At 66.5% G+C, this 11,441-nt stretch overlaps 1 protein-coding gene across 2 annotated transcripts; it reads left to right on the forward strand.

Annotated features, from left to right (window-relative positions):
- Positions 1-1,754: 1,754 nt before the first annotated feature.
- Positions 1,755-9,233, forward strand: RTN2 (reticulon 2). 2 transcript variants are annotated; one of them, XM_044435495.1, is made up of 7 exons: positions 1,755-1,858; positions 5,490-5,697; positions 6,080-6,218; positions 6,588-6,657; positions 6,935-6,981; positions 7,529-7,587; positions 8,522-9,233. In XM_044435495.1, exons 1-7 carry the CDS (start codon positions 1,855-1,857, stop codon positions 8,562-8,564), a joined length of 570 nt encoding a protein of 189 aa, XP_044291430.1. In that variant the 5' UTR covers positions 1,755-1,854; the 3' UTR covers positions 8,565-9,233. The 2 variants fall into 2 exon arrangements, with proteins under 2 accessions (XP_044291430.1, XP_044291429.1); XM_044435494.1 differs by lacking the exon at positions 1,755-1,858 and adding an exon at positions 3,674-3,786.
- The last annotated feature ends 2,208 nt before the right edge of the window (positions 9,234-11,441 follow it).

The raw sequence follows: 11,441 nt of genomic DNA on the forward strand, positions 1-11,441 counted from the left end.
AACTCCCCCTTCCGCAGCCGGGCCTCCTGTGCCGAAGCCTCCGGGGCGCTCCAGACACGCCTCTGCCTCTGGCCCATGGGACGGGCGGGTGGCCAGGCAGGTGAGGCCTGGACTGCAGCTGGTGGCGACCTTTCCCTCTCGTGCCCAGGTGGCAACGACGAATCAGACTTCCCTGAACTGCAGACGGCGCGGGAGTTCTCCGAGGACGAGGAGGAGGAGGCGTCTGTGGAATGGGGGACGCCGCGGGAGCTGACCTTCTCCTACATCACCATTGCGGCGCCCCCCGGCAGCAGCCCCACCCCAGGGGAGCATGGGGCTCGGGGCCGGCGTGACTCCCAGGCGCGCCGGGCACGTGCCCCGCTGCCCCGCACCGAGACCTGCGAGACCTTTGTGCCGGCTCTGGGGGACAGCCTGGAGAACATTCCCAGCCTCTGCCCGTCCCCCGAGGGGGAGGGCGCCCCACCTGTGGGGCACTGCCAAGGCCTGGACCCCTTCTCGGGCTGGGAGGGCCACACGGACTGCACCCACGGACGGGACATAGCGGAGGCCCGGGCCTCCCCGCCTCGCAGCCCCGTGGAGCAGGCGCTGGAGGGGGGGCGGAGGAGCGGCAGCAGCAGCAGCGGCAGCACGTCATGCTCAGGTACGGAGGGCAGGGGAGCCCTGAGACTGGACAGGTGCCCCCCAAGGGGAGCAGAGATGGCCACGGAGGCGGGCAGGGCCCTGACTCGGAAGCGTGGCTTTGCCCTCGTTTCCTTGGGCACCTCCCTGGCTCCCAGACGGGAAACCACAGAAGGCGAGATCCTGCCTGAAACTGAGGTGGATGAAACGCTGGCAGTCAGGACGATGGGTTCACAGAGCTGCCTCTGGAAGGCTTCAGCAGGCCAGAACGCCAGGGGCTGTGGCTCATTCTCAGGGACAGGGTCCCACGCATGGTCAGTGTGCCGGAGGCTGGAATGTTTCTGTCCCAGGAATTTCCCAAATGAGGCAGTTTAAAACCTAGTGCACGTCTGTCACGGTTCCAACCTGAAAAGCAAAAAGTGCTTTGTGACCTGCTTCTCTCCTTTGGGACGCAAGAGACTCCCTGGGCCAGCGCACGTTACCAGGCAGCCCACCGGCGGCTGCGGTGCCCAGCCACGGCCTGCCGCTGGGCGCTGCGGGAGCCACAGGCGGTTAAGCGGGCACAGGTCCGGGCTGCCACCGCGGGTGGCGTGTGGCTTGACCTTTGCGGGGCCCCTCCCGGGCCCCTCGCCCTCCTCCCTGACTTGCTTTTGGGTGGACGGTGTGGCAGCAAGGAGTTCGAACAGCCGAGCCCCAGCCTGGCTGGCTCTGGAGTGGCCACCCGTGGGCCCGCGACGCCCTTTGCGGGCTTGGGTTCAAGCGGCTGCACCGCGAGGAGTTTTCCTCGGTGCGCGTGTGTGTCCGTGTGGCAGACGCCCACACCTTGCGCACAGGAGGTGCAGACAGCGGCAAGCAAAACGTGAACCACGCCTGGTCCTGGTATTACCGGAGATGCGCAGCGGGGTGGACGGAACCGGGGCGGTCGCCGTTCCAGGCTGACCCCGCGGCGAAAGGGCTGCGGCCTCTAGCGTGAGGACTGTCCACTCTGCTCCAGATTCTCCCCTGGAGGACCTCCTGCCCCCCGACGCCTTCGCGCCCCGAGCAGAAGAGAGCGGTCCTTGTGGTGCTGGCGCCGTCCCACCCGAAGCGCTGACCTCGCCGGAGCCCCCCCGGCTCCCACCGCGGGGTGACGAGGTGGAGGCAGAGCCCGAGGAGGAGGGGTCGGCACCTGGGCCAGTCGCCGAGCAGCACCAAGAGAAGCCGGGCCGGTCAGGGAGCGCTCCGGAAGTGTGCATCATGGGTGAGCAGGGGGTGTCCTTGGGGCCCCAGCATCATAGAAACAGAAACAGCGCGAGTCAGAAGGGGTCCCCCGGGCCATCTAGTCTGACCCCCGGCACCAGCCGGCTTCGCTCACGACATGCCCGCCAGGTGCACGTCTGGCCTATCCTTGAGCACCCGCACCGATGGGGCCTCAGTCACCTCCCAGGGAAGCCCGTTCCACACCCTCAGGGTCCCGACTGCCAGGAAGTGCTTACTGGCACCCAAACTGAACCTTGGCTCCCTGAGCTTTGCTCCGTTGGAGCGTGTCCTGCCTTCCTCTGCAGGGGAGAACAGGTCTCTCCCCACCTCCGTGTGACGCCCCCTCATGTACCTGCATGTCGCCAACAGACCCCCTCTGAGTCTCCTCCAGGCTGAAGAGACCCCGTTCCCTCAGTCTCGCCTCATATGGCATCCCCTGCAAACCGGCCACCAACCTCGTGGCCCATCATGAAAAGCTCTGCTGGTCCCAGGAGGAGGAGGCGGACGAGGGAAATGGCGGCGCTTGCACAGCAGCCTGGCCCGGTTCTGGCACGCGGGAGCAGGTGACCCTCCCTCTGGGACGGGAGCTGAAAGCCGCTCCGTCGAGACCAGCTTTGTCTGCACTGGCGGGCAGCAGCGGCTGTCCAGGGGCGAACTCTTTCCTGGCTCTTCCCAGGAAGACTGTGGCCTCGGCCCTTGCGTGGGTGTCCTGGCCGATCCACGGTGCTGGGCCGGACAGCCCCCGGTCTGCTTCCGTATGAGGCCGCTGCCCGGGACACGTTGGGTGTTACAGCCTTCTCTGCTTTCTGAACTTGTGTAACATTGCGCTCTTAGCTGCTGATTCCAATCTTGTGATCCCAATTTTCTCTCTGCGGGCTGCAGTTTGGAGAAATGTGGGGAGGAAGGGCTGACACACTCATCTCTCACACACAGGCATTCCCATCTCTGGCTTGCAAGCCTTTTGCAGACTGTGGGAGCATGTTTTCATTTTATTACTTCACTAGGTTCATGAGGACTAGAAACCTCCTAGGGTGTAAAGAGGAACGAACAGCCTGGTTGCCTGCCGGGTGGCCTTCTGCCGCTCCCAGGCACACACGTTCTTTGACTGCTTTCCAGGGATTCCTGGACAATGGTGACTGCATGTTCCAGCAGCCACTGCTGCTGCCGCCCCCCCCCCCCGCCCACTGCGGAGCTGCAGCGTGCCGCTGAGCAGGGCCGCCTCGCCCCGGAAAAGTTCCCATTCACGGCTCCTGGCACTGTGCCCGGAAGAGAATTGCAGCTGGCTGAGTCAGTGGGTATATTTAGCGGCTGTGCTGAGTGCTGCACAAATCGAGGCAGGAGGGGCTCCGGCATGCGCCTCCGAAGGGCCCCCACGGCCGGCCGGCTGGCCCTGGACCCACAGGGGAGCCTCCTGGCTCCCGCACACCCAGCCGGCTTCCCCTCTGGGGCGCAGCGGCTTTCCCAGCTCCTCATCTCCGGTTCCTGCTCACGCCCCGTCCTGCGCGAGCGGCTTGGGTGCGAACCGGGGGCACCTGCTGGAGGAGGGTCCCCAGGGAGGGGGGCCTGGGCGCTTCACCCAGCGAGGAGGAGCGGCCCCTCCGAGGAAACGCGCCCGGCTCCCCCCCAGCTGCGGGGGGGGGGGCGTGCGTGCTGCCAGCCCTGAACTACCAGCTCACCGCCCCAGCGGCTGTTGAGGGCCCCCTGTTGCCAGCCCCCTCCCGCCACCCGAGCCGGGCAAGACGGGGGACTCTGTGATGGGAGAGGGCAGCTGGGCTCCATCAGCTATAAATAGCCCCCGCACCTGATGTGTGGCCGAAGGCCCCTCCCGGGGCCGGGCGCCCCTCCTCCGCCAGGCTGGCCGTGTGCCGCTGCCCCCAGAGCCGCAGGAGCAGCCCGGCGGCGAGCACAGGGTCGCCATGGCCGGCACAGGTGGGGTCCCTGCTCCAGAGCCCCCCAGGGGGCGCCGCGGGGAGGGCAGGAGGGGGCCGTGCGGGGAGGAGGTCTGTGGGGGAAGCTTCTGGGTGGGGGGCGGGGAAGGCTCGCTGGCCGGCACGGGGTCCGGCGCGAGCGAACGGCTTGCATTCGGCTGCCCCGGCTGGGGGAGCGGCAACTGGTGGGGCGCGGGGCCGAGTGTCCGGACCCACGCACGGCCACGTGTGGGGGGTGCCAGGCCGGGGAGCCAGCGGGCGGGCTTGGAGGGGCCATGTGGCCGGTGCAGCGGATGGGTGGCCGGGGCCCCCGAACCCCAGGGCTGGGCCTCCCTCCCTCCCTCGCCCCCCTTTGTGCCCGCACGGGCCTCGCAAGCAGCCCCCTGGCACTTGGGCCTGTCAGTTATGGCGGGTGGCAGGGCGGGAGGGACGGGAGGGACGGGAGGGGACGGCCGACAGCTGCAGGCGCTCCCCTCCCCCGCCTCTCCCTTTCCGCCCCCTCCCCCACGCCAGGACCGGCAGGCCCCTCCGGAGGGCAGCCGTCCGCCCCGCACGGTGGCCTGACGCGGCCCTTCCCTCAGGCCAGGGGCTGGGGGGTCGGCCAGGGGGAGCCGTGCGACAGTGCGCTCAGGCGGGAGGGCTCCTCCAGGGACCGCCGGGCACGTGCCCAAGCAGAACGTGGGAAGCCCCCGCCGAGAGTGCCACGGAGGGCGCGCGGAGTGCTTTCCCGTGATCTGTGAGCCGCCCGGGCAGGAGGCCCCTGGGCAGCTCCGGGGTGGGAGTGATGGGCCCCGTCCACCGCTCTGCCCGGGAGCAGGAAGGACGCGCCCCGCACGCTGGGCTAGCCCCCGGGGGGGCAGCCGCGAGGGGACGTGGTCTGGCCTCGGTGCCCGTGGCCGTCCCGGGCTTTGCTGGCATTCGCTGGGGATGCGGCCGCCAAGGGGCAGGTCGGGGCCCCGAGCAAAGGGACCCGGCGCTGGGCCTGTGCAAGCACCCGGCAGGCCGAGGCAGGAATCACGGGTGGGCGGATTATCGGGGCCGGGAGCCCGGCTCCCCGTGGTCTCGCGCTCAGAAGGCCTGGCCTGGCCTGGCGGGGACTGTCGCCCGAGGCTTCCTCCCGTCCCCCCCCCCGCCTTGGACTCCCGCTGGGGAGATTTTTGGCCCAGCCGCACCTCCCAGGTGGAGCGGGCTTGGAAGGGACGGTGGCGCCTCGCGTGCTTTGACGGCGGGCTTTGGCTGCCGTGACACCGTGAAATGCTCAGGAGTATTTTATGCAGATACGTCGAAGGGGAGTGGATCAGGAATGGCGTGTCCACGGGATTGTTGGGAGGCAAGAAAGGTGCGGCTGGGTACGGGCGACCCTGACGCAGGGCTGAGCGGTGGGACGCGGAGCTTGGAAGTCACGTCGCAGGAGTCAGACCTGCCGGTGCAAGTCCGGGATCCCTCAGCGAATCGCATTGCTCTGGGTGTGCGGAGCGTCTTGAATCGCTCCTGGGAAGAAAAAGCCAGCGTGGCCGTCGCTTTTACGTCTTGGAGGGGGACCAGTTTCTCCCCTCTCCTCAGTGCAGTCCTAAGGACTAGAGACTTGGGTGGGCTGCCCACTTGCTTTTAAAGGCTCGATTCCACTCCAGCTTGGAGCTGGCGGGTTCTGCCTCCCGAGCCTGGCGTCACGCAGCCGCGTTTCGTGTCTTAATCTCCTTGCAGTGGCAGACCTGGTGTACTGGCGGGACACCCGCAAGTCGGCCTGCGTGTTCACCGCCCTGATGGTGGCGCTGCTCTGCCTGCTGCACTTCAGCATCGTCAGCGTGGCCGCCTACGTCTCGCTGGCCGCCCTCAGCGTCACCGTCTCTCTCAGGGTTTACAGCAAGGTGCTCCAGGCCATCCACCGGGGAGAGGGGAAGAACCCCTTCCAGTGAGTACCCCGGGCACCTGCAGCAGGCGCCAAGTCGGCGGGGGGGGGGGCACAGGCCGCCCCCCACTCAGGCCTCTTGTCACCGGCATGTGACCCCTGCAGGGCCCGGTCCCTCTGTGCTGCAGCCTCTAATGTGCTGGGTGATTGGGCTGGGGGGGCGCCTGGGAACCCCAGGGGGCTCACCTTGACCCGAGCTTCCGCTCAGCTGCTTCAAGGGCCCCCCGCTGCACAGACAGCCCTGCACCTTGCTTGGCAGTGCTGCCCATCCCCCAGGACTGAGTGCTCACCCCCAGGTGGGAAGGGACGCTCCGGATCCGAGCCACGCAGACGGGGTTTGTTCTGCCTGTCCACCTGCCGTTTCCTTTTGCCCTTTCCTGTCCAGGGCCCAGATCGACGCCGACCTGGGGCTGCCGAAGGAGCAGCTGGAGCACCTGACGGAGCGGGTCGTGTTCTACGTCACGTCGGGCACCAAGTCCCTGCAGCGCCTCTTCCTGGTGGATGACATGGTAGAGTCCATCAAGGTGCGCACTGCACTCGCCGGGTCCCCGGAGCGTGATTTGGGGAAACGAGGTGCAGCTTTCTCTGCGCAGAGAAGCTGGTCCGTGCGCCCCGCCACCCCCCCCCCCCCGCCTGTTTCCCATGCCGTGCAGCACCCGCGAACTGGCCCCTGGGATCGGGCGGGGGTCCGGGTAGCCTCCCCCTCGCCCAGCGCCCGGCTTGCAACAGTGGCGAGGTGGCTTCCCCCGGGCAGCGCACCAGGCGCCCGTTCCCCATCCTCCCGTCGGGAGGCCTGCCACTCAGAGACGTGGCAGGCCGTGGTTTTGCTGCGGAACGGCTCCGAAGGCAGGCAGGGCCGCTCACCGCTCTCTCCTTGCTGTGTCCACTCGCAGTTCGCCTTCTTCTTCTACATCCTCACGTACGTGGGAGCCGTCTTCAATGGGCTGACCCTGCTTATCCTGGGTACGTGGTGGGCCAGAGGGGACAGCCGAGCGGGCTGGACCCGTGGCTACGTCATGTCCTCTGTCCCTCCCGTAGCTGAAGCCCTCTGGGCGGATCACGGCAGTTGGGCCCCCCGTCCAGATTCCAGCCGTGGTGCGTGGCTGGCCTCACCCGGCTGCGGAGGGGGCAGGCTGACGCGAGACCCTGCCCCGTGGCCACCGGGAAGGCCACCGGTTTCTCTGGGGGGCTGAGGGAAGCCACGTGCGATGCTGACCTCTCTCCTTGCTGCCTTCTCCAGGTGTCATAAGTGCATTTACCTTCCCTCTGCTGTACAGGCAGCATCAGGTAGGTGCCTTGAAAATAGCCGGAACTGGCGCTTCGAGTGCCTCCTGCGAGCGCCTGAGTTTTAGGTGGGGCGTTTCCACCTTTTGGCACGGGGGAAATGCCTGCCAAATTTTGGCAGCTGCGGTCTGTGGCCGGCTGCCTCTCTCTCTCCCCTTTTCACAGCTTTTGGAAATCCAAGCCTTCAGGCTGCTTGCATTTTAAAATAGAAATTTAGGGGCGCCTTTGAAAACCTCTGACTGCTCAGAAGCATCAAGGGAATCGGCTTGCCCCTTACCTGTGGCCACGAAGCTTCCCCACAAGCTGGCCAGAAGGATGGGGGAGGGTGCCAGGTGTGCGGGGGAAGCTCCGCGGCTGGGACGGGCCTTCGGGGGCTGTGCTGGGGACAGACGCCTGGCGCAGCAAAGCCCCGTGGGGTGCCGGCAGCTGCCTGGTTTCCCTCCGAGCAAAGCGTCCAAGGGAAGGGGGCTTCCCGGGTTTGGGGGTCAGAGCATTTCTGGCCCATGTCCTCCGTTGCACGGCCCCCACTGAGCATGCCCTCCCCTTTCAGGCGCAGATTGACCAGTATGTGGGGCTGGTGAGGAACCAGCTGAGCAACCTCCGAGCAAAGTAAGTCTTGCCCCCGGGTCCCCCTGCAATTCCACCCCATGGGCGCTGCCCAGCGCCCGGCCGCAGCTCCAGGCAAGCACCCCTGCGGTGCCCGTGCGTGGCGTGTGAGGTCACCGATCTGGGAAGTGCATCGTTCCAAACGCGTTGGCTGCTTTGCTGCGCCCCGCAGACGGAGGGGGTGCTGCAAGGGATTTCGCACAAGCCACCCATGGAAGGGGAAGGGCGGGGGAGGCTGGAAGGGCGCTCTGGAGACGCGCTCGGCCCCGTGCCCCGCACACGCAGAGTGCGGCTGTGGGATTCGGAGCCGTGCAGTTGAGTGCGTTTGGATGGCCCGGAAGTGCGAGCCGGCAACGCTGACGCTTGCCAAAGTCTCTGCATTCCTTCTTAAGTGCCTTCTGGCTCAAGCCCGTCTCGGGGTGTGAGCAATGTTTGGCTTCACGTGAAAATCCATGCGTGTCCACAGGCGTCTTCTTCCAAGTGTTCGTGTCCAGTGCATGCATTTCTGGATTCTGCGTAAATCTCTGGGCGCCACCTGTCATCGCGCTCGTCCGGGTCACGAGCCCTGCAGGCTGCAGCCAGGCCGGGACGGACGGGCTGGGCCGGCTCCCGGCGCAGCGCAGGCCCTTAGAGCCACCCCAGGGGGCAGCCTCCGGGGACTGCCTTCCCCCTGGCTGGGGCCACCCAAGCTGCCAAGTCATGGGCACGTGGGTGGTTGTGTTCTGTGAAGCCAGCCGTACTAATGAGCCATGGCTTGCGAACCGCAAATAACCCAAGAAAAGATCCGTGATTTGTTTTTCGATTGTAAACTGTGACTTGTCTCGGGTTAACAAACGCTGTTGGTTAGCGTGGCGGCTTGACACGTGGAGAGGCATGTGGATGTGGGGAAACGATCACCCACATTTCCCTGCGTGATTTTTCTCCTCTTTTTCCCCAGGATGCTGTCGAAGCTGCCAACAGCCAAAGCAAAAGCAGAATGAACGACCCCCGTCTCCCCCGGCAGACACACACGCTCCCTGCCCCCGTCCTTCCACTCACTCTCCCAAGCGCCCGGCACGAAACTCCTCCTCGCCAAGAAGAGGCCCACGCTCACTGCCCCCGCCCTGCACAAGCAGACGGCCCCCGTCGCCAGCGGGCCTGCGCTTCCGCCCGGTCCCCTCCCGACCGAGGGTCCGAGAAGCGGGGCAGGGACAGGCAGAAGCCCCTCGGTGTCCAGCATCCCCCCTGCCAATGGCCCCCGGAGAGCCTCGCTCTTCCAGCATGCTCTGCTCCGAGCGAGCAGCTCATGGAGCATCCTGGGAGGGGGTGTCCCCGAGTGCGGCCGCCTGGCTGGGGGAGGGCAGACCCAGGAACGTGCGCTCCTCTTTCCCACATCTCCCCTTCCTTCCCGCCTGCTGAGTTTAGTTCTGAGTTTGAAGTCGACACCCACCAACCTGGAAGCAGCTGCCTTTCCCCGAGAGCCGCGCCCCTCAGGGCTGGACGGGCCGGGTGATCCGTGCCCCTGCTCGCCCCCCCCCTCGGGATGCCGCCGTTGCCCTCCTGCACAGGCCTGGCTGCCCCTCGGCTCATGAGGCCGCGGAGTTGGTGCCCCCAGTTCTTTAACTTCGCCTGGATTTACACTTTAATAAAAATGGTTGTGGGAAAAGGAAGGCAGCCCGCGTGATGCTTGGCTTCTGGCTCCTTCGGTCTCACAGGCAAGGTGGGCGTGGGGTGAGAGAAACTGCTTCCTCTTTCTGCCCAAATGCTGCCCTGCGTTTCTTCGCTGGATCATGTCCTGCCCTGTCTCTGGGGGGGTCCCAACAGGTGGACAACCAGAAAAAGACAATCTAATCACCTCTTAGAGAGCCCCATCAGGTTATTCAGCAGCATATAAATTCATAAATAAATAAAGGGAAAGATTCGATGTACAGGATATGAATATGTTTTATTGGATTGTGCCGGTACTACAACAGTAAACCAGCTCTCCAGAGAGGTGGTAGGTTCTCCCACACTAGACAACCGAGGAGGAGAAACCGGGCAGCCCTCTGAGTGGGAGGGTGTGACTTGGTGTCCTGCACCAGCGTGGAACCCGATGGCCTTCATGGCCCCTTCCCACTCTGCTATTCTAGGAGTCCGTGAATAAAACAATGGGAAGTCTCCGTAAAAATGCCTGGGGTACCGGAAGCAAGCGCTTGTGTCCGCTTGACATCAAGAGGCAGCCTCCTCCTCCTGTTCTACTCTGAAGTAGGCTACGGAGAGCTACGGGAGCCCTTCAAGGCATGTTGCCACTGCTCCGCTGGGGGCGGGAGAGGACAGGACAGGACAGGACAGGACAGGACAGGAAAGTGCAGAAGGCGGGAGACATCCAGCAAGTGCTGACGGCAGGGCAGTGGGGCCGAAGGAAAGGGGGCAGGGCCCCCTTGGGAACCGGAGGGCCTGGCGAGACTTCCGGAGGGCTGCGCGTTGCACCTGTGGGGCCGACTCTAGAGCAGAGCCGGAGCGCGCGTCAGTGCGCCAGGAGCGCAGGCGGGAGAAGAGGCCCAAGACCTTCCGCAGCCGCGCAAAGGCCAAGACGCCCCCCCCCCCCCGCACGGGCCCACGGTTTTCGTCTGTTCTCCGCCTCTGGCGCACCTGGGGGCAGCTTAGAGGGGGCGGGGCGGCCCCGGCGTGCCGTGCCGTGCCTGGCTGCCTCCCCCCCGGCAGCAGCCAGCGCGGAGCACCGCAGGTGTCTCCGGGCGCTTCTGCAGTTCTGCCAGGCTTTGCGGGCCAAGTCTCCCGGGGCGGGGGGGGGCGAGGCGCTTCTGCGGACGCTCCGCATCAGCTGCACCTTCTTTGGCTCTGCTGCACGACAGGACCGCTCCGGACCCGCTTTTCCAAGGTAAGCTCCGCAGCGTGAGCGGAATAGCCTAAGCCTGCGAGCGGACGCGGCCATGGGGGCCAGGCGCGCACGCAAACGGCCCTCGGGGAGCCCCTGAGCGGCGGCCCTCCCCGCCGTGCCGCGTGTTGTGAGCCCCACATGCAGGGAGGCGAGCCCCGGACTGCCCCTTCCCACCCAGCCTCGGAGCGGAGCCCTGGAGTCCTTCCCCGGCCGGTCATTTTCTCTTCCAGGGACTCTTGCGGGGTGCAGCGGGCCCAGCTCCTGGTTTTCCAGCTGCAGTGCCGGCAGCCGCGGGAGGCCCCCCGCCCCGTTCGTGGGCTCGCCAAACGCGTGCCAAGCCCCGGCCGGCCGGGCTTCCAGCTGGCCCTCCCGGGGGCTCTCGGCCCCAGCGGGGGGCGCCAAGGACCCGCGTGGCTCGAAGCGCTCCGCTGCCCGCCCGCGAGCAGAGGGGCGCTTGGCCGGAGGCAGGCTTGCCCCGCGTGCTCCCGGGGATGATGGGAGCGGTGCTGCACGCCAACCCGGGGGGAAGGTGAAAGCACGTGGACCCGTTCTCTGGCCAGGGCCGTCTGAACAGCATCATGGGCCCCGGGCAAAGCAGTGTCCCGGGGCCCCTGCCACTACTGCTAATGTTGGAAGTTTCCCCGTTTCCCAAGGGTTCACGTGCACAGATCAGCATGGGGGGGGGCACGGGCAAGCGCCCATCCGGCCCTCTGGGTGTGTTTTGAAGGAGCAGGGGAGGAGCCGGCGCGCCTCTGAGCCTGGGATCGGGGCCGGGCCGCCCAAGTTAATTCAGGCGTTTCTGCCGCTGGGAGGGGCAACTTGTAGTTCCGCAGCTGCCGTTGGATTACAGCTCCCATCAGCCCAGCTGGCGTTGCGGCCCCGCACACGCGGAGGGCGACCGAGGGCCCAGCAGGAGAACCCCCCCCCCGCCCCCTGCGCCCCGCCACGAACGCCGTGCTCGGGCGTGTGAAGGGATGAGAGGCTTCGGAGCCGCCGAAGG

This window comes from Varanus komodoensis, unplaced genomic scaffold, assembly GCF_004798865.1.
Source record: "Varanus komodoensis strain SLA01 unplaced genomic scaffold, ASM479886v1 scaffold29_3, whole genome shotgun sequence".
NCBI lineage: Eukaryota > Metazoa > Chordata > Lepidosauria > Squamata > Varanidae > Varanus > Varanus komodoensis.

What these genes read in the sequence shown, in the direction of transcription:
- RTN2 (XM_044435494.1), top strand. An exon ending in ACATGGTAGAGTCCATCAAG is followed by an intron (nt 6,219 to 6,587) that starts GTGCGCACTGCA and finishes GTCCACTCGCAG; the next exon opens with TTCGCCTTCTTCTTCTACAT. An exon ending in TGCTGTACAGGCAGCATCAG is followed by an intron (nt 6,982 to 7,528) that starts GTAGGTGCCTTG and finishes CTCCCCTTTCAG; the next exon opens with GCGCAGATTGACCAGTATGT.